A 23,368-nucleotide genomic window follows, 5' to 3' on the forward strand; every position below is an offset into this window, starting at 1 on the left:
CTGGAAAAAAAGACCTTGGACACAGAGGCCAGTCCTTGCCCATGTTTGAAAAGAAAATGTGTGTGTTTTTCAGCTCTGTATTTCCTCCTTTTACCTGATCAATCCTCACAGCACAGAGGCAGAAGGACCGGCCTTCTGAGTTGAGGCTTCTATAGGTAGTTCTGAGCTCCTGCTGAAGGCATTTCCCCCCATGCTCTTCATCACCCACTACTGGGTGGTAAAGCAAAGCAAACCCTAGATCTGTCTCTCTGAACACTGGACTGTAAGATCAGCTGAAAATCAGGATCCATTCCAAGTTTACATAGGATGTAGGATAAGGGGCCACTTGACTTAGAGGCAAGTCTAAAAAAGTCATGCAATCATCATGGAGAGGATGTTGAGCTGTGCCTCCAAACACTACTGCTACTTAAAGATACCAGAAGGACAGGTACAGTGAAGGTTACTGCTACCTAAGCTACATAAATAAATAAAGTATTTAACGTGTGGGATGTAAGGACCCTGTGTATCCAGGGTTTGGATAAGATTAAAGGCAATTAGGAAGTAGGAGGCAGAACAGAAGATTTAACTTGGCTTCCCTACAACGAGGTATTCTTCTCTGGTGTCTGAGTGCCAGTTTGATCTGGGAGTGTTACACGGGTTCTTACAATGGGAAATACATTCATTAGTTTTCAAGTTCTTGTTTTAGGTGAGAGAGCACTGAAAGGAGCATTATACAGACACACCAAAAGACAGTTTCTTAATCTCCAGTTATCTAATTCTACATCCGCTTCAAAGCAGGAATATTTCAGATCACTTCCTGAACTCAGAGGCCTCCAATGCTTACAAGGGGTTAATATTTAATTAACATTTTATTTATAATTCGTACCCTGCTCAACTAATCCTTATTGGTATCACAGAGATATACAGAATAGCAAAAGCAACTTTACAGCAAACCAAGCCCAGAAAGCTCCTCTTAGCATGGTGTTGGCTATCAAAATACTCTCCCCTGCTTCGACTTACCCACAGTGTCACAAGGCTCGTCTTTGTGTACGCAGAAATCTGTCCTAGAAAGAAAAACAGAACAGAAGTGAAATGTATCCTGTGCCTCCAGACTTGAGGCTAGGGAAAAGCAGTGATGCATGACTCACATATCATGGGTGTTGAGGTTTGAGGGTTTTTTTACAACTGCTGTGCAGGCTACACGATGACAACACAGATAGCACTGATTGCTACTGCGAGATTACAGCAATTATGTGAATCAGCTCCATATACTACAGCCCAATCTAACAGACCTCAGCATGTAAAAAAGCACTGCCTCACTCTGTGATGTCAGACTTCTGCAACTAGATTGAAACTGAACCTTTTATTTTCACAAGAGAACTGTAACAAAAAGGAGCAGACACCCTGTGATGCAACAGCACCATTAAAAGTAGGAGGAGGAGATGTGTGGGGACGCTGCCTGGAGACATAGAACTGATCACATATAGCCAGAAATTCTTAATTCTTCAGGTTTTTTTCTTCTTACACTCATATAGTAAAGTACAAGAAAGAAGCTGGATCTAATAGAGAAGATTGATGCTGACAAGGAAGAAGGAAGAGAACTTCAATATTTGCCAGGTAACAGTCAGGTGAATTGGCTTCAGCTACACTCATTACAGTCCACTTTGCCATTTTACAATTTGAACCCAACACAGAGAAGTTCAAGAGACTTCATTTGGTCTCTGTTACTCCCCCACATCTCATCAAGACAGGAGGAGCTACCACCTGTGCCCTTGACACCCACAAATCAACCAGGGATCCATGGAACTGTATTAAACAGAAAGAATAAAAAGCCTTGAAGTTCACCATCTAAGCAATGATACTTCACATGAGAAGATGTAAATAAGATTCCTCATGACAGAAGAACAAGTGTGGGAGAAAAAGTATTTTACAACTAAACGAATGGTTTGAATACATTTGAACAAGCACTTCAACCTAAACTTTTAGGAGCTATCTTCACCAGACCTGCTTTGCAATGTGATCTGCTATGAAGAGAAGCTGGAAAAAAGCATGTGCTAAAACATTTCAGGAGTTCCCAAGGGAAGCTCAGGAACCATAATCTCTACCATTATGGCTTTCCTCACCCTGCGGGGAGGCTACTGAGAGAATCATATTAGTACATTTGGAGTGTGACATTTGAAATGCCTGAGTACCCAGTGGGAGTCTGAGTTTAAGAGTTTGGCAGGGAGAAGATCAAAAATAGTTAGAGAAAGATAAATACTTAGAAAAAGAAAACACTTGGAGAAAGATAAAAATAGGGAAAGATTAGAAATACTTCTTTGTGAAGAAAAATATGAAACTAGGGTTATAGGAAAAGGGATTTAAGGCCCAGGACTGCAGCTGATGAACCCAAACCCTTCACACCGAAGTCTTTTGAAAGTCACAAATCAAGTTGTCAAGGGCTTGGAAGGAGAGAAACAACAGCTTCTACCAGCTTTTGTTAAGCAGACATTGAAAACCAACCATGCTTAAATGCAGAAAAACTGTAACAACCACCGAAGTGTTAAAAAATCAGATGGGAACAAAACAGAATCGGAAGCTACGACCACACACCAGCCCCAGCTTTCATTTTTCACCACAGCCTGACTGTGTCTCGACACCTTGGCATTCCAGCCTTTCCAGAGAAGACTAATGACAGTCTCCTGGCGGAGCTGGCACAAACACGCCTGCTTGAGTTCCCAGAGCCAACTTGACAGAGGTTTATTTAAGGACTTATTATGTTATATAAACTGGTAAATCAAACAGATGCTTTTCTTGTGACAACAGATAGCTGAACTATTAGTAGATGGCAGGAGGCCATTGCTAGAAAAGCATCTCTTTGCAGGGACTGGCCAGCTTTGCAAATAAAGCACAGCAATTTTGCTCCTGCACTCTGTTGTACACTGAAAGGTGTCTGATACTTTCAGGCAGCTCCCTACAGAAATTACCACCATGCCATAAAATGAGGGGTCTTATAAATTATCCAGGAAACTTGCACACTCTCCTACAGAGATAGAACACTCCTTGTCTGTAAGAGAGTGCTGTGATGTTGTCTGGCCAGGGAAGGACTTGAAAGAGGTCAGCAAAAAATGACTAGATCTGCTCAATTCACTGCATGCAGGCCTCCAAGTATGAAACCTCCTCAGCCTGTCCTTTAAACTGTCATAAACACAAGTCCAAGAGACACCATCCTTCTATTCAAAGTATCAAAATTCTAAACATTAAATCCTCCAGACCAACTGTAAACATTTTACCCCAAAACTCTTTAGCCAAACAGAAAAGCACATCCAAACCTTTAGTCCCAAATAAGCTTGGTGAGTCTCAGACTTCTTCCAAAGGCAAGCAGCCACTCCATCACAAAACCTATATACTGAAACTCCACAGGCCTTTCAATCAGAGCAATCAGAGGGGAGAAAACACTTTAAGAAAGATCTACCTCACCTGTGGATCAATCACACCAGTGAGGTAAGATGGCCCCATCATGGCACTGAAACTGCTCTGCTTTTAAAAAGGTATCAATCACAGGTCTGCCCCTGGTGTGGTTTTGAGCTTGACTTCATCTATATTTTTTACACGAGAGCTTGACATGAATGATACTATAACAACACTCCAAAGTTATAAAAAAGATACTTAATTTCATGTGCAATGTCTCTTATCACAGAGACATCCTTTTGTTATGGGAGTCTTTTATAGAGCTATGTTGGAGTAAAACTCTTACTCCAGAAGCTGAAGTTCAACTCCAAAATCTGACCTTACCACATTCAGTCTCAGATAATATATTGAAATCACACACTGTAGCTGTGAAGCAATTTTACTCTCCACTTTTAGCCCCTGACTGAATGAAGCAGGACATGTGTTCTCCTCTAGGGACCTGTGAAAATCTCTATCACTATCACTTGTGGTAGATAACTGCTCTTGCGCAGACAGTTTCCATTAGCAGACTTCAACAATTCTTCTAAAATAATGACAAGTCAATTGTTTTGTTCAATAAAAATGGCCAGAAAAGAAGAGCTCAGAACTCCTCCTACAGTCACTCTTCCATCTGGCTCACACGAACTGGAAAAAAATACCTAACTGTGCTAAGCTAAATTCTGCAATTCAAGTCCTTCCTGCAAGAAAGAAGGACAGTAGCTGAACTGTGCAACATGAATAAGAAGCATTCTGTTTAGCAGCCCCTTCCCAGCATCCTTCAAATGACATCTTTTGACCAGTTTCACCCTGCAGGGTCATAAAGCTAAAGGACAGAGGAAACTGGTACAGCTGCCAAAGAAAACTTTCCACATCCATATATACATTTAGTAGCACTCTGCACCCAGTTTTCTCAACGCACACTGAATTGCTTCATTTGCCCATTTAATGGGAAGGCAAAAGGCTGAAGAAATGTGGAAGGGAGGAGCAGGCTGCAAATGGAAAAGCTACACCACTATGTCATGAAAAATAACCCATGTCTTTGCTTAATGACAGCTCTGAATGCTGTTCCTGTCAGGGTTGTGTCACTCTTCTCTCTCCTATTACATATCACTAGTCTAGTAAGTGGCCCAAGCACCTACAGCCAGGAGGTGGGGAGAACGTCAGTGTGTCTAAAGATTTCCTAGGGAATGCAAAAGACAGATCAAGAGGTGGAATATGTTTCCAATGAGACATACTTCTAAGATCACTGAAGATACAGATCCCAGAAAGAGAAGTTATTCTGGTCAGCTGCCCATTAAAATATGAAGTACATTATCCATACATGACAAAGATTTGAATTTCTGCAAGTTCAAAACCAGAATTTGAACAGGAAAAGGCAGATTATATATATAACACTATACTCAGGCCTTCAGGGCTATAACAGATTATTCTCACTGTCTCATTTATTTACTGACCTGGACAATGGTACATCTTATTTCACAGACATAGTTTGCCTTTTTCCTGGAACTTCATAGGGGGTACTATCAAAATCCCACAGGAGAAATATTTACCATCTAGATAATCTACTTCTGCATACAGATGAGTACATGGGGAACATCAGCTAGAGCTGAAGTTTCAAGAGACAAGTGCACCTTGGTGTTTCAAATGAGCACAGCCAGATTGGAACCACAGGGATTTCTTCAGAGGTTGACCCTACAGAATCTGTTTCTAGTCCTAAAGCAGCTGCAGCTGCTGAAAATTCAGCTTCTGCTTTTTCTGGCACAATTGCTTGTGCTGGACATGTTGTTGCTCCCACATCCTCTACCAGTGGCCCATCTGGACAGTCTGGGGAGGGTCCAGGGACACACACACACATACACACACTTCCAACGCCAAGAGTAGAAAGCTTTATTTCCCTGATGCAGGAATCAGGCTGCTGGGCCAGAAGTCTTCCAAGCAACATGGTATCCTCTATGCAGCAGAAGCAAGATGAGTTAAGGATCACAAGACATAGCAAGAAGGAAGGAAAAAAGACCACAAGTACACACTGATGGCCTATCAAACAGCAAAAATGCTGTTCTGATGCACAGCAATGTGCTCCCTAGACTGAACTTTCTCACACAATCTGAACCTAGTTTCTAGCCCAACCAATCCTGTACTTCTCCAGCTATTCTGACTGCAAACCCCTGAAAATCTATTGAATAATTCTTCCTACAAAGTCTTTCTACAATTCTCTCAGAAGCCCAAGTCCAGCCCATTTAGCCTGACATTATACATTCAATTTCATAAGCTGCAGAGACACTGCACAGATGAAGTGCTCTGCTTATTCCTCCACCACGTGCTTTGAGCACATCAGAAGAGATTCTGTATGCCTGGCTTGTCATGTGGGACAACTGGATGTCGAGATGCGTTTAGCAAAAATGTTAGTTATTTTTTTAGGCTCTGGTGCAGTGAAGTATATGCTTAACTATAACCAGGATGTGCAGCCCATTGACTTCAAAGGAACTATTCACCCTGTCTAAAATGTTAAATATCTGCTTAAGTGCTTGGTTGGACTACATTGAATACAGAGGAGAGACATGGTTTTATGGGAGCTGCACACATCTGTGAAGGTGCATTCTTAGGAACTTTGCAGGCCCCATGCTCTGCTCACCAGCTATGTTACTGAACACACCAAAATCCCACGGATAGTTTGCAATGTGACTATTAACCCAGGAGATTATTGCAATCACAATGGCAGTTTATGCAAAAACATGTAATCCTGACTACACTGTTGGCAGAGCAAAGAAAGTGAAAGAACTAAATGATATTGAACTGCAGTATAGACATTTCCTGTCTCAATCTGGGGAAGAAGGGGTGAGGCAGCAGTGTTTTTCTAGCACGTACAGCACTACTGACATCCCCACTACTGATACACTGTCTGCTCCTCTCAGGCTGTTCAGCTGATTCGTACCTAATTACAGAGCACATGCTCTCAGCTGGTTCTCAATTCCACAGCTTCTCAGGTTTACACTCCAAAACCTCACTTTTTTCCAACTTATACCAGCTGGCATGAGAAAACAGTACCACCTGTGCTACAGCCATGTCTTACCAGTATCCTGATAATGACTATGACAACACTGTGGTTCAAGAGGAAAGGTGCTTTTGCACAACCTTGTGAAGTATCATAGAAACAAGACAAATCACTTTCATCTGAGCCATCTGCACAGCATGTAGGTAGCACATGTATTATCATCAACAGATCTTTTTCTTAGATTGCTGCTAGATGAGATAAACTCACATAGGCCATTAGTGGTTGAAGTAAACTGATAAACCAAACCTCACTATACCTGGTTACAAAAACAGCAGCATCCACTGGAGGGGTGTCATCCCTTGCACCAGGAACCTGGTTGTTACCAAGGTATTTTGCCCCACCATATTCTTCATTTTGCCATTGACAAAAGCTCTCCAGAGACCTCTCTCCATGATGACCAATGGACAACTTTGCCTTTTGAAAAAAAAAGAGATACAAAAGAATAAATATCAGCCACATTCTTTACACAAAGCATTAGACCTCCAATGAAAAATTAGAGGCTTAAAAATACAGATGTGATAGAACAAAAAGTTCAAAACCAGCTTCATCTGAGCAAGTGAGCTAGGGACTAGAATGGTTGGACCAGATGATCCTTGAGGTCCCTTCCAACCTGGCATTCTATGATATGGCTTTTGTATCATATATATACGAAAGCCAGACTTAAGAGACTTTTGAATGTAGTGCTGTATAAGAAGCTGCTTTCACTTCCACAGCCTCCCACACTTCCCATCTTTAATATCATGTGGTAAAATGTGGCAGACACTACTCATAGTTGGTGATCATGTAGCCAGACATGCCCCACTCCCCACCCTAGACAGGGATTCTGCTCTGCCTGTGAGACTACAACAGTCCAACCACAGCTGCAGGGTAAAGATGACTTAGAACTTACAGGACGGTTGCGAAGCAGCACTAGTTTGGTCACTCGAATGCTGACTTTAATTCCAAGACTTTGATGCTGAAACATGTTGTATACCTGTCAAAATGCAAAGAAAACATCCACAGTGTATCAGTAACAATACCGACACCTAATAATAATTGTAGGAAATAATTGTGACTATAGTTAGGCATTTGGCCTTGAAAAAATGACCCAAAACAAGCCCAAAAGGGTCGTGCTACTACACTCAATAAAATCAAGAAATTTTAAGAGCTACTATGTTACTACTCTTAACAGTTCCACACATTACAGTGCAGCCAAACCACTTGGAAAAACAGAGTAGGTTTGCTCCTGCCGGAGCACACTGGGATTCACCACCTGACCAATGTCACTAATCTGAGCAAGATTCAGCATTCCGGGATGAAAAATATGACAACATAATAAAAACTACACATGCTAGTTGCAGAAAGACAGATACTTTTACCTGGAATAAACAAGAGAAACAACAAAGAAGTAGAAACGAATGAAATATTCCAAAGGAAATCTAAGCGTAAACCAAACTCTCAGGAACATGGACATACATTGTGAAGCATCCAACTAATATGGATCTTCGGCATTTAAATATCAGAGATATCTGAATGCAAGATGAAATAATGGTGTGTTTTAGACTTCAGGAAATCGAATGGAAAAGCAATTTCCCTCTGTTATTTTCATATCTTATATAGGAGAATAGTAATAAGGCAGCACATAATGACACAAGCCTCAGGAAATACAAAAATAGCACCGGAAACTACCTTACTGCTTTCTCCAGATTCTGCATTCCAGCTCAGATACCTCACCTCATTTTTATAGGTTAGAACATAAGATCTTAATTGATGCCAGGATTTTATTTCTCTGTGTACAACTGCTTTAAATGGGCTATATCAAAAAAGGTGAGGGAGGGGTTTATTTTAAAAAGGTGTAAACTCCACATAAGAACCTCTGGATGAATACTGTATTCCCTACTTAGTCGAAAAAATAAATCCAAGACCACAGAAGAGAGACTTCTGACTAATAGGAGGCAGGATTTGGCCCCAGGTAAGCTGTATTCCTTACTCACAGCTCATTTGGCTAGAAGTATCACAGAGGCTCAGCTAACTTCCTATAAAAAAAACAAGACATGAACACATTTTGGATACTATGTTTTCAATGCTTGGTTTGGGTTTGGGTTTCTTTTCCTATTAATGCAAATACTCAGGAATGTGCTCAGTGTAAGGGTGTTCTCAAGCTCCTTAGTGTTTGGGGTTGGATTTAAGCACACACTTAAATGTTTCCTATAATTTAGGCACAGATTGCAAGACAGACGCTACTCAGTATTTGACCCACTGACCTTCAGTATGAGCACAATGAGCCATTTATCTTCCCTGCGGGGCTGGTATACGAAGCAGACAAGTGCTGGTACTATTTGCTTAGCTCGGGGGTATGTTGGTAGAGAAGCTAAAGCCTCTTACTACAGACCTGGGGGGATAAACTTGGCACTTGCAGAGAAGGGCTCTGACAGTTGACCTATGTGTAAATGGAGACCTGGACATTCAGCTAAGAGGGTCAGAGGAGCATCACACTGATCAAGTCAATCTCTCCTGTACCACTCCAGAGGCTAACAAACATTTACCTGTGATGGATGCCTTTGATTTGCCTAGCTCACTGCTAGCTCTGACCATCCCATAACATTTCTACTCATAAAATGAGTACAACAAACAAGTTCTTATCATTAAGCCTAATGGATGATGGTGCTTGCCTTTCCACCAGAGCAGACAAGCTGTCTGCCTCCAGACCCAGCACAGAGAGATCCAAACACCACTGATTTCAAAAGGTGGGTTTCACTGGTAAAACTTGCATAGCGAGAACCAGCTGCTGGAGAGCTTAGTGTGTCACTTTGAAGGCTGTTAGCCCTTCTTCCTTTTCTCTAATGCTCTGTTCTAAGGATAACTTTTACCACACTTGTAGTTGCATCCACCAGTGATCTCAGAAGAGCTCAACCTAGCTAGCAGCAGTAACAATTGGATATTAACCAAAAAGACACTAGGCATGCAAGAGAGGTTTTACTTTGCTTGTTTATTCAAGCTTTGTTTGCTTATTTTCTTAAATAGAGCGCAAAGCAGCCCCAGACTGATGGTAGTTTGTGTTGCCTAGTAGGAACAATAACCTTTTGCTCTGCTAAAGAAGCCTGACTGGTATAAGTGGCTGTTCTACTTCATCACAACTAAAGCACTAAACAGACGCTCTCATCAGAGATCTGCTCCAGCTAGCTCTGCATCCATCCCCCACTCAGAGGCTGAACCAGACTTTTCAGTCCGTAAACTCTGACTGGATTAAAGGGCAGATGTTGTTTCAATGCAGTCCAACTGGTTCCTTTGCACTGCAGTCAGTACTTTAGCATGGGTACAGGTAAACATACCATAACTTGCCTGACATCAGAGTGTTTGCCGATCACGCTCTGATAGTGACAGGTTGCTAGTTATTGCTGCAGCACAAATCCAGGTGTATTAGCAGGGAATTTCTCCTGATGTTTTAGGATAGACAATGTGCTGGATTTTGAAGATATGGTGCAAGCAAAGGCAGCAATGCATATTCTGGCCGTGCCTATGAATTGTTTAACTGCAAGAACGAATCTCGAAGTAGATGATTTATTACCGGGAAGAGGCAAGAAAATATGATAGCTAACAATACCCCCATGTAAATAATTTCTTAATGAAGTTTCATACATTTTTCCTCAGAGATGGATAGACAGAGGAACAGTAATTTTGGTTGGTTTCATGCAACTCTGCACTGTTTCTCAATACTTACAGTGTCATAATAAGCTCAGCTGAAGAAGACATTAGCACTGTGATTTAAGACGGTCCAGCACCAGAACTACAGACACTGTCCAAATATCATGTGTACAATTTCCTATCTTCTTTCATGAACCAAGCTGAAGAGCAGAGAGACATCTCCAGCTTCACCTGCCTTCTATTTCTTTTATTCTTTTTATTCTATTTCTTTATATTCTTCTATTTCTTCTGCTGTTAGCAAAAAGTCCACTGCAGATTTTCACACGGAAAACTGTACATTGATTTAGCTGGGAACTGTTCACAACCCACTCACAAATAAACTTGTCTTTCAAAATGAGCTAAGATCTGCAGGCAAATTAGCAAGAAAAGAGACATAAAAGTGTTCCTGCAAATTGGTCCACATGAGAAAATGTCACCACCCAAACAGCTCTTATTCATTAACTGAGTAAAGGACATATACTACATGGGTAGAGATAGACAGTTACCAATTACCCTCATAGCCAAAACACACTTGACTTGAGAAAAATTTAACTTATTGCCAATTAGAATAACCTGTTTTAATTCATATTTGCTCCTCTTCATACAAGGCCTTCCCCTCACCTCATCCCATCACTGTCTCCTAGGCTCAGCTCCACTCCTCCATTCCTGACTCCTCTGCCCCCTTACCCCGGGATGAGGAATGGGGGCTGTGGTCGGTCCACTACAGCTGCTGCTCCTTCCTCCTCCTCACACGTTCTCCCTGCTGCAGCATGGATCCTCTCCATGAGCCACAGTTCCTGTCAGGAAAACCTGCTCCAGTGCAGGGTGTGCTCTGCGCAGGCTTCAATTTACTTCAGGGGCAGCCATCTCCCCACCTTGGTTTCTCCACGGGCTGCATGGCAACCTCTGCTCCAGCACCAGGAGCACTCCTCCTCCTCCTGCCATGACCACGATATGCTCACGTTGGTTTTCCCTCCAGCCTAAGCAGCCTTTTGCCCTTTCGTCAACGAGTTTCCACAGAGGCTGCACAGCTGTCCTGACCGGCTCCTGTGGTGTGGCGAGTGCAGAACCGGCTGGAACCGGCTGTGTCCGGCGTGAGGCAGCTCTGGGGCTCTCCTCAGAGAGGCCCCTGCAGCCCCCCCCCAGCACAATGCATTGTCCTGTTGAATGAAAACCCAAACGGGCTTAAATCATGGTCTTTAAAGCTACAAGAAACCTCAGCAAGAAGACAATCAGATCTTAAGTGACTTGATGAATAAATGAGGTAAGTTCTGTGCAGGTTATTGATAGCCATTTTGGCAGCATGCAGCTGGTGTTAAACCAAACTGTGTGAGGTAGGTTGTGTCTGAAGGAAGCATTACCATAAATAATAGAATCCAAATAAATAAATAAAAGAATCCAAATCCATAGGCCTTTCCGGATAGGAATCGGATTCCATCATGATAGTAACCACCTTCTGCCCTTCTCACCAGCCTACAAGGAAACCATCGCCCACAGACTCAGCGTGTCCAAGCCATCCCACAGGCTGCCATCGGCACGTGAGCTACCCATGCCAAGTGAGGTGGCTGAGATAACTGGTACCAGGAGAGGAGGAATGGGATTTCCTGCAGCAGATGTCCTCAAGATTTCCTGCCACACAGACAACACGCATTAACAGAGAGACTGACTCACAGACACCTCCCTTCTCACTCGCAATACCATGGGCCACCCTTCCTCAAGCCTGCAATTGCATCACACAACCTTGAGCCTGCCATGACTGCTTCCAAGAGGGGACAAGTTGAAATATTTGGGGTATTTTAGAAGCATTTTAATAAGTAAGGCAGCTGGGAACACAAGTGTGAGCTGCATGAAACTGGCTGACATGCTGCTATGGAACAAAATACAAAAGCTAGTGGTTTAGGACATCATCACAGTGCCAGAAACCAGCTTAACTTCAATATACTAGTGACCTAGTTCTTGGTCACTAGGCTGAAGGGAAGAGATGTGAAAAGTTGTCAGTATGGCTGAAGTGTGGCCATGATCACCAGTTGCCCTCATGCAGGTGAATTTCTATGCTGCATTGACTTCCATTCTTTGAGGTGTCAACGAAAGTAGAGTCAGCTTTGGAAACAAAGAGGTATGGTAAAGAGTCATACAAAACAGGCAGAAAGATGGAAGGGGAAATGCAGAAGAGAAAGAATAAAGCCCATCTCTGCCATCTCCCTCCTTCATCTGCGTTTCCCTGGCACAGCTTTACAGCACAGAATGCCCTACAGAAAAGAGGAAAGCTTGAACCACCCTTCTCCCTCTGTTTGCATTCCTCCTGCCTTTCTTTCTCCTTATAGCTTTGACATGGAAGGGACAGAATAAATGCAGCTTCAGCATAAGCTGTCCAGGCCTGCCTCAGCATGCATAAAGTACAACCTAGACACGAGGAATTGGGATAAGAGAGGAACTAAACTACATCAGTTTAATTTAATATCTTTAACTCTCAGGAGCTTCCCTCTGCAGGTGGATGGTGGGAGGCAGACGTGTGTTTCAGATGTGCTGGAGTTCAGAACAGCAACCCTGAGGGTAAATTGACTTTTTTCTTCCTTAAGCATTGCAGTCAAGCAAGAGCTTCCCCATTGCCTTGGCTGCTGGATGACATTTGGACAGCAGAAGCATTAGTCAGGTTACTGAGGTTGTCTTTCACTTGTTTTGAAAAGTGCTATAGGATTTCTAACACCCACCTGAAGCCAAACTTTCAAATTACCCCATTAAATATAATGAAAAAGAACATATTCATGGCTCCATATAAGATAGTTGACATAACTCTTTCTCCTGGGGCTGCTGGAGTGAAAAAGAGAAATCTATAGACTGTAATCAAATACTTACATCCTTTTGCTTTACTTCCCTGTTCCCATCGTGAAAATTCCAGATCAGGGTAAAGGGAGCCAATTATCAGTGGCAACTCTGGAGCCTTTATGTGCCAGCCCCCAAGAGCACAGATATAAATCCATCAATGCATGCATGATAAAAATGATTTTATCTACTCCTTTAACATAAAAAACCCTCTCACAGGGGAAATCCAAATGAAAACCAATCTGCAGAGTGCAAAATGAGGCCTCAGAGAGTAAACCAGCATTATTCCTAAAGAACAACATTAAATTTTTCCCTCTTAATGACATCCCAAAGATCACTAACTTCAAGTTACTGCTTGCTGCTGCAAAGAGCTTCCACACTAATCGCATGGCTTAGCAACAGCTGCAGGAAAACTAACACACATTACAGTAACCTTTCCCTGAATGCTGTATTCTCTCAGAAAAAGGCAAGCTCAAAACCAAGCCACAGTTGTAATTTATTCCAAACCCCCCCAAAATGCACTCAGGGGAGAAAAAACCCATAGAAAGCAGCTTTTAAATTACCATGCTGTAGTCTTGGAAAGTCAGACATCTCTGTCCCTAAATGCTCAGAGGGTCAGCCTGAGTGGGACTTGGTTTGCAAAGAAGCTCTGCAGAATTGCAAGGAGCCAATATTCATAACTTGCTGTTCAGGTACCAGCTGAAACCAGTCACTCCTTGTCATTAAAAACACTATGGCCATGGACAGAACTTTCCAAAGGATCTCATACCTCATTTATCATATACTTCATAATCATTTGAATCGGACTTCTCTATGGGAAGCTGAAAGCTTAAGTCATGAAGACCAGACCCAGTAGAGGCCAGTTAAGTTTGCCTGGCTATGAGGACAGAGAATCTCCTTTTTGTCTTACTGCCATTCCTCTTGGATGAAAAGAAAACACAAGAGGAAACAAAGCACAAAACTCCTCCAAGAAAGCAGTGATGTCTCATGCTTCAGAACCTGCTCCTGAACCAAGGCCAGAATGGCAGCTATTTTAAGCAGATACACAGGAACACATGGGAAAGGAAAAGAGCCAGTGCACTGGTCATCTAGTTGCTGGCTGAGAAACCCAAAGTTCAGTTTAGGTGAAGCCATGATGTGTTGCAAGAGCAACACAGAACTTCATAAGAAACAGAACATCCATCCAAACAGCCTCCATGTGGATGAAATGCAATGAGAGATTGTAGTTACTGGACTAACAGAATGGGTGAGCAAAATAAGCATGCTTTACCACAAAGGCACTTTGGGAATTTCGAGGTGGCTACTGAAGAAGGGCATGGACAGGAGATGCACTAAAGGCAAGGGATGCAAAGGGGAGGCAAGAACGGAAATGCAAACAGTGCAACACCGTACAAAGCTCAGTAAAAAGGGGCTTAGAAAAATAAATCAGCACCTATGAAGCTGGTTTTGCATTTCTATAATTCTACTATTATCTCTCCCTGTTTATGTCCTCATATCCAGGATGCCCGTAAACTCACTGCCTCACTAAAACTGTAGATGTACATGGTGGCGTTTGACAACTTTATCAGCTTATCTCTTTTATCATTATCACAAAGCCATCAGGAACCGCCCATTAGCAAAACTGGGCTGAACCAAATATCTTGCCAGAAAACAAGAAAAGATTTCATTTTAGAGGTGGTGACTTAAAAAAAATGTCAACTCAAAGCCCTGGGGCCATGCTTGTTCCTACTTATACATTACAGAGTACCTTAGAGTGAAATTCTTCCACGATCTTGGAAAAATTTGTCTTATAACTTCAAATATTAGCTTAGTAAATGAAGAGTTTGCACCTCTACAGTGATATTCAGAAAAAACAAGTACCTTTAATGTGAATCTATTCTCTGTTCAGGGGGATATTCAGAACCACAGAATGCTATTAAAAACACAGCACTTTCTGTATGAAGCACTAGCTGTTATTTTATTTCTGGGCTGCAAAAGGGGCTTGCTGTGTTTCTTAGCTGTTATTGTAGAGGAGGGTGGTAGGGTTTTTTTTCCCTAAGAATCTCATTTACCAGGGGAGCTATAAACCAGTATTTTGAAATGCTGACTTTTTTTCCCTTCAGAAATTCTTGTAACATAAATAGATATTAAATACTTTAAGGCAGATCACTTTATTTAAAATGTCTATAAATATAAAATGCATTAATAAGACCTCTTAATGCTTGTTTTGTGGTTTGACAGTAAACGTAATGGCTTACAGAGAGGAGTTAAGTTAATATACCCCTGACCAGTAATGTTCTATTTGCTTAAATGCAAGCCTCCAAGCCAAAATTAACATTCTGGTTTCTTTTAGAGGCAGCCCGCCATCCTGCAGCATAGCTGAATAAGTACTGCCTAATATCATGGGGCAAATCCTGCCCCCCAACTAACAGCCAGAAAAGGCTGACAGAAGTATCGAGGCAGGCAGGAGACAAAGATCCCAAGGAGCCAGGAGGCCTTTGTCTGCATGTTACACAGAGCACAACTGGTCCTGCACCGGAGAAGGATGTAACAGATGTTGCCCTAGGGACCTAGGGCTGTGGTATTCCTCATAGCAGTTTTACACGTGAGAAACTATCACACAAAGATTGACCATGGCTGGTTCAGGCACTACCCGAAAAGCAGTGGCTGAGTGAAGAGGCTGGCTAAGGACTATCTAAACCACATGACTATCCAATCTCTTTTCCTGAAATACGTTTTCTGAATTGTTCCTCAGCCTCTTTTGCTGGGATAAAGATCAGCTTTCATTGTGGCAAATGAAATGTGAAAATCCCCTTTGATTTCCTTGAATTTCACCTTGGTTTATAGCCTCAGAATAAAGAATTTATGCAATGATGCCATCTATGTGTTTGCCTGTTATTATTCTTTAGTATCTTCTGATCTTGCCAGCCATTCACAACCAGTTTCCCAAGGGAGGCAGAGGTGTGGAAGATGATATGTTCCTACAAGTGTGGGAATGTAGGTGGCCAGACAAAGGACAGAGACTCTGTTGGTGCTCCTCTGGAGGCTGAAAAGCTGAAACATAAACTCAGATCCTATCAGACATCAGAAAAGCCACATGTGTGAGTCCCTAGGAAAAATGACTTAACAGCGGGAAGTGTTTCAGCTGGACTTTGCACCTTAGATGTTAGATAAATGTGTTCCTCAGCCAAGAGTCCCCTTCCATGTGCATTCTCTAGTGCCTAATAAATGTGTGAGCTCACACTGCAGCAGCAGAACCTAGCTTAAAAGTCCATCAGACAAATCCGATGGAAACTAAGCTTCGATATTAACCCAATAGTAAATGGGTTTAGAGAACCCAGCCCATCTATCAGCACCTTCCCACACATACATATTCACACCTGGCAAGCTGATGTTGCTGAGATGTTCTGCAGTACTCCTCAGCTTGGACAGACAACAGGATTCACGGTCATCTTTTTTTGGGACTTGGTCTGTCAGCATACTTAACCCAAACAATCTTCATAGGTTGATAAAGCTATACAAGATAGAGAAGCACTAATGGCTACACTGAAATAACTGACCTTCTGGCATGAGGATCATCAAGACAGATGATCAGACACGTTTTAAAAGCTCGCACATGTATAATGCCCTGCCCCAGCCCCAGCAGAACTGTGGGACACAACAGCAGATTGTTATTATCAGTGTGGAACAGCTTTTAGGAGGGAACAGATTTTTGGGCTACCACTGCAAACAAAAAGTCACCATCATCCCCCTCGAGGTCCCAGACATCTGACACCAGAAGAAACTCAGCTTTGACCTGTACATTATATCTGAATATGGACTTCTGTTTGGTCGAAAAGTGACTTGAGAAGCAAATTTGTTCACAGCTGGCCTTATGCCCTGCCTGCTCACTGCAGAACTGGTGCAGGAATTTAAGGTTGGAAGACTGTGGCTTTGAGAAGAATAAGGGTCTTGTGCCCCCAGCAAACACATCCTTAAATGCAAGAAAGCCAGTAAGTAGACCCTGAAGTGGTGGCGACATGAATGGGTTTGTTGCAAGAAGACATTTCCTACCAATCAATCCAAATAAATGTAGAGACACAACGAAGCCCTATTAAGTGACTATTGTCACAGCATGCCAAAAGGCAAAATAAACGGTGGAGGAAGTGACACAGAAAAGCAGCTTGTTAAACAAAAAAAGACCAGTTACTCTGTGCTTAATCAGCAAAGCATTTCACTACAGGAGAGCTCCCTCACACCAGTGCTTAACAGAACACAAGACCTTTCAAAAAGCTGTTGTCCCATAGCTGGATTATGCACTGAGCATCCATCACTCAGCTCTTCACTGGGAAGTGTGACCAGTCAATTACTATTAAGAACTGGGTTTTTTTTCCAAGCTAATTTGCTATTTGTGAACAACAACAGACCAGTAATGAGGAGAATGAACTGTTCCTGGATGTTACAATAGCATGGGCAGAAGAATACAAGCTTCCTCAAAGACTTCCTTGCACAAATACCTCTGGAAGGACCCCTGCCGACTCTGAGCAGAGTTTTCAGTGTTCACATCCAATTTAGCCATTATCTTTTTATTGGCACTGGCAACAAGTGAGTGAGAGAGCATTCACTGTGCAAGGCTTTGTGTCCTGTTATCAACTGAGACAGAAGGCTTAAACTACTAGGCCAGCTAACAAATTAACACCCGCACTTCACTGGAGATTGCAGTTTCTAAAGGCTTTCCTCACTCTGGCAGCCCAAGAGATCCTGGGGTGAAAAGAACGGGATCAGCTGGCAGTTTGGTAGTGACTTTGCCCTGTTTTCTGCAGCAAGGGAGGCAGCCATTTTCATTGTGCAAAAATCAGAGGTAAAGAGTATTTCTAACTAAGTGAAAGACAGTTTTTCTGCTGGAAATCAATATGACTGTTGGCTTCAATAATAAAACATGGCAGAAAACACCACTCTTCAACAATTATGGAATATTTCCTAATGAAAACTTGCGATTTCAGTTTCGAAAAAGTTTTTCATCGTGATATCCTTAAGCAAATACAGGGAATTGTATAGATGGGGGAGAAGAGGCACACAACACAAGAAAACAAAAACCTTTCCTCATACCTCAAGGTCAAAACAGTTGCCCATTTCAGCTGTCAAGGAACCCAGCTTTAACCTACCCTCGATACAATCTGCTGTTCTTTTGAGAGTACAATGCCCACTTACCATATTCATAACTGTGAGGATGAATCTCTGGGCAGCCTCTGCACCATGGTATTGGACCATATCAGCATCTGCCACCACCAGGGTTTCTACTGTGTACTCGTTGGTGAGTCGAATGGCGTTTCTTCTCTCCCTCCAGTCACTGGTTGATTTCATCTTCTTTTGTCTCTTCTTTTCTAAAAGTCAAAATCCTTATTAAGGCTGGCAGATCATAATAAAACATTTACACTCTTCAACAAGCATTCCTGTGCACATTCAGGTAGCAATGCTCTTTAATTGAAGTGTTCTTTGCTGATGAAGAGAAGCAATCAAGAGGTTCCACTGCAAGTACATCTGTACCTCTGTGTGCAGATTCGTATGAGACCACCAGATTGTGAGCAAATAGAAAAGACAATAGAAAAAGCGAAGTCCAGAAAAGCAAAAGATAAACTGGAATTCAAACCAAGAAGTCATGCTTCTGCAAAACCTTCAGAAACTGGACATCTTGCATGTGAAAGTAGCATCATTCCACTAGAATGGAATAAATGCTAATTAAGGAAAAATCTCTTCAAGAAAACTTTAGGATAGGAGAGTGTGCTTTAGAGTGCAATGTACACTCGAGACTCTGCAGGTTCTCCTGAGCCAGGGAAGTCGTAAGATGTTCCTGGAGTCACTATTTCCATCAGTTGCATTTTCACTTGCTACCAGCCCTACCAGAGCAATGTAACAGACCACAGCAGAGCCTCAAAAACTTTAATATAAGCTAAGATTGTTTTGGAACATGGATCATTGGCCAACTGCAGAAGTCTCTGGATGGAACCCAGGAGTGCAGAAGGTCAGGCTAGATAAGACCTTCTCAAGCTTTCTTTGCTGATTTATTGCTATTGGCATGAGCACCAGCACCAGCAGCTGCAGTCACTGGCCACCTACGTACAGAGCTCACATGCATCTTTATTGTGGTATGTGTACCAAAAGCAGGGAATTCCTAGACCTCAATGAACTGAAGTTACAAGAACCTGTGAAACGGACCTATCCTAAAGACTTGAAAGTGAAGCAGTAGCGTTAACACAAAAACACAAAAGTTAAACCTTCCTTCCTCCATACTAAGGGACTAAGGTATTAGTAATTTGTCCTCTTCTGAACTGAAAGGTGAAATGTGTTTCACAGCTCAAAGGCAAATGTACAAAGCAGCTGAGGCATGAACAAAGGAGAAACTAAGTCCAGATCTGAAATTGAATCTACTCACTTCACTGCAGTCACACAAAATGTATTCATGTTTTCAATTGAAAGAAAAGCAAATGAAGTCATTAAAACAAATTTATTTTGCAGTAAGAAACAAACTGCCAAGAATTACTGAAATTACATCTGCTAACTGCTCAGCCTGCAATATTCCATGGATAAGATACTGATATTGGTTTGATACTGATTAATGCATTGGTTTCTTCCATGAAAAAGGGAGCAGAACACACAACAGGTCCTGAACCAGCATAAATACAACATTCAATGCGAAAAGTGACATGGGATAGACCATAATGGATGATCAGACAGATACCTCTTCTGTCACACTATACACGCTGCTCGTTTCCCAGAGGAAAGAATTACTTTTTCATTTTGTGTAGATTTAACCTGAGACCCTCTCTTAGCAAAGCACCATTCTGCAGCAGGCAGATCTGAATTAGCATTCATGGATCCTGGTTTTCCACAGCCTGTTTACCTTACATAATCCAGCATGAATTTCCCTTCTTTCCCAGGCTGGTAAATGCACTCTGATCATCCGCTTTCCCTGACTGACCCCTTGTACTCGGGGTGATAAACTCTATCAGCTTTAAGCCCTCCAAAGCCCACCTGAAACAGACTCCCTGCCTCCTGCTCATTCATACATTTTCTGTCTCGTCAACATGCAGATTTGCACATGTCCATCCCATATCTCTATTCCAAGCTGTCTAGCAGCCATCCAGCATAGCTCTGCACATGCTTTTCTGCCCAAGGCATCAGCTGTCAACACTTGGTACATATTTTAAACATGAAATTTGATTTGAATCTTTTTTAAAGGGGTGTGGAAATATCCCCCCTGGGTCTACAAAGACAGACGGGCCCATGGACAAGCAAAAAGAAATGGAAACTTGGGGTGCTCATAAATAACAGAAGCTTCGTGCCAGCAGCAAAGATGACAATCACCAAGTTTCAAGGCTCGTTTTCATACAGACTGCAGGACAGCTACCCAAAAGTGCACGATCATGACACAGTGGCCACAGAGCAGGGGATCTCTATGCTTCCAAGGGCTTTAGAAGGGCAATAAAATAAAATGGAGTGATTGTACCAGAAACAAGGAAAGGTGAATGCACCTTTGATTTGCCAGCTATGAAATGGAGATGACTTCACCAAACTTCTGTGGAAAAGCTCCCATGTTTGTTTATCCCTTTCATTTTATCCATCCAACAATCCCTCCCATCCTGTGCAGCTTTAAGTGCAGTACTTTCCAGGTTATCATTTAAATACCAAGGGAGAACGCAGGGAGAACTGAAGAGAAGGCCAATTATTATAGTAAGAGCATTGGCCTTTTGGGTCTGGCTGCTAGTGATCCGAACCTTCCTGGAAGTAATAGCACTTCCCCATCAAATTCTTATTTTGGTAATGCCCTAACAAATTCAAGCATTTCAGCTGCTGTAAATCTCCTACCTATAGAGAAGTTGTTCTTACGGAATGAGCTGTGTAAAAAAGCTTAAATGGAAGAAAATAAACTCAGAGTACTTTGGGGCTTCACTTCAAAAATCTCCTTTTTGGTAGAAAAGAAGCCACTTGTGTCAGAGGAAACCACTATGGTAGACCATAGCTTGCACTCTGGGGAGAAGAGGTCATGCCATGGTCATTTACCATGGGATTGCCCAGCATGGTCCCTCCTCCAGAGGCGGATGAAGGAATTGGCAAGGCTTTGCCGACTCCATTCAGCCCCTCTTTGCAGAAGGCAGCTGTACAGAGCTCTGGAAGGTGTGACTTCTGGAGAGCAGCAGCCTGAAGGGACTCCTGGCACATTGCTGGGTAGTCTTGGTTCCCACAAAGCCTCTGGCCCCCATTCCTCCAGGAGTTTTACTTGAAGCTCTGGGTTGGCTGCTTGCCACTGGGTTGTAGGGATTAAAGGTTGTGTGTGGAAAACTACCACCCCACAAGCTTGCCTAGAAACACAGCCAAAGTGACCTAACTTAGAGGATCTGGGCTTTTACTCTTATCCTCTTCCTCACGTTGGCCAAGTGTAAGCTTACGGAGCACTTAAAACAGGCAACATGTAATGGACTCAAGGGAGCCTACAAAGAGCTCAGGTGGTCACTGATGATACACTACAGGAGACGTATGGCAACACAACACAAACTACTTGAACAGAAAAGGGATGGTGTCCCTTTTTCTTTCCATTTTCAGTTATCAGCTCCTCTATAGTGTAACTTTATTCTTTCTGTCCTTTTTGTCCTTGCAGAGGGCTACTTTCAGAGTGGTTTCTGTTTGCATCTTCCTGCCTTCCACACATGCAAACAATTTTCCAGCATAATCAAGCACATGGAGAAGACACAACTATCACTTGCATGGATGAACCATCACAAACAGAACAAGAGAGATAAACACATCCCGTATCGCAGACATTTGATGATGAGGAGAAAAAGATCCAAACCCAACAGTAAATCCTCATTAAACGCATCTGCAACTCATACCCGAGGTGAGTCAACTTTATGGAGGTACCAAAAACCCCCCATCTCTAGAGCCTCACTTTGGAAACAAGCCAGCACAGAGAAGTCTCATTCCTGCTCTGCATGATTTATGGACTATGGGCAGAGAATCCCTCCATGAGTACACGAAACCCCAAACTAAAATAAACATCAGCCATTAAAACAAGGATTAAATGCTTGGTGGATTCTTTATTCGAACAAACCGATGCTACAAATTTTGTGGTGCAGATGTTAAGTGTTAGTGTGAAGGCATAAGAGGCCATAAAACACGGGCAGGAGCCTGTCAGAGGAGTTTACATTGCGGGGAGCATACATAACCAAACTGCACACTATTTTAGGAGTCAGGTGTTCCCCACAGAAGAGGTCAGAGAATTTCATGTGAAATATGAGCTGAAACAGCCAATCTACAGCACAGCACATATATGCTGTGGGTGACTAGGCACAGGGGACATGACTCTTTTGCCAGGCACTTTGACAGTGTGTTACACAGTCTAGCTGGCCAAAAATCCACAAAATGCAGGACCATAGGTGATGGGAGAAGGGTGATGCACTCCCAGATCCTCAGTATAAAATGGATGTAACATTGCACAAGCTCTTAAACTGGCTTTTATTGAGAGGGTCATACCTTTCCTTTGCTAGTCACCTGCAAAGCAGCACAATCATATCATGTTCTGCTGACTTTGAAATCTTCCTCAGAAAGGCAAAACCCCACAGTCCCTACTGCAAGCAGCAGCACAACAGAGCTCTGCTGAAGCCTCAGTAGAAAACTCCCTACGTACAGTGCTTTTTATGGCAACCCAACAGATGTACAATTCCAAAGCAACCGCCCCAAATGACCTTTTCCTATTACACACCAAAAGCCTTGTCTAGCACTGTCTGGGTTTTGGCACATTCTTGCTGTAACTGCAGAGTCCCTTCCTGCTCCTCCTACCTACCTCCCTTCCAACTGTATTTCCCAGACTCATCTGAAAAGCAACCTCTTCTCTTACAGCCTTCCACGTTCCCCCCCCTCCTAATCTTTCCCTTTGTAATTTTAGCTACCTCATTCTAGTTAAACCTACTGAAAGCTCCTGGATGGAGTTCAACAAAAGCCACAAATGAAAGTAAAATTGCAGAGTCCTTTCTGCAAGGCCAGGTTTCTCTAGAAGCTCTTTTCTATTGCTGCCCTAAAAACTTTTCCCAGTTCTTCCTCAGGAAGCCCTCTGCTAACTTCCCTCCACCCATGACCCCTCTAACATCTCTATACAAGCTCACCTAGAGAGCAGCTCTGCTTTCCTTTATGCTATTACTTCAGCAGCATAAAAAGGAGGAGAGAGTATGCAAGTGAACAGCTAACATGAGTTCTTCCTGTGCCTCAGGAGTTTCTAGAGACAGTTTCACTGGTACTCACATTAGGTGGGTTTTATTAGATTCACTTCAAAGTAAAAATCACCACCTCTCCAAAGCAAAGCACAGAGAAAGAAAAAGGAAATCCTGCACACAAATCAAGCCTAGAAACTAAAGAAAGGAAGTTCTTCAGGTATACGCTTAGTAGTTAACCTAAAATCATATGGCAATCAGA

At 42.5% G+C, this 23,368-nt stretch overlaps 1 protein-coding gene across 1 annotated transcript in view; it reads right to left on the bottom strand.

The window, feature by feature from the left end:
* Positions 1-23,368, bottom strand: part of ADAMTS17 (ADAM metallopeptidase with thrombospondin type 1 motif 17) — a gene marked incomplete at both ends in the record, with an annotated part of 167,710 nt that overhangs the window by 125,383 nt on the left and 18,959 nt on the right. The window contains 4 exons of the mRNA XM_080625984.1: positions 1,000-1,043; positions 6,717-6,874; positions 7,350-7,433; positions 18,116-18,288. Coding sequence (XP_080482110.1) covers positions 1,000-1,043; positions 6,717-6,874; positions 7,350-7,433; positions 18,116-18,288 — 459 coding nt within the window. The remainder of the gene's footprint in view (positions 1-999; positions 1,044-6,716; positions 6,875-7,349; positions 7,434-18,115; positions 18,289-23,368) is intronic.

The sequence above is a fragment of the Psittacula echo genome (assembly GCF_963264785.1).
Source record: "Psittacula echo genome assembly, chromosome: 10".
Taxonomy (NCBI): domain Eukaryota; kingdom Metazoa; phylum Chordata; class Aves; order Psittaciformes; family Psittacidae; genus Psittacula; species Psittacula echo.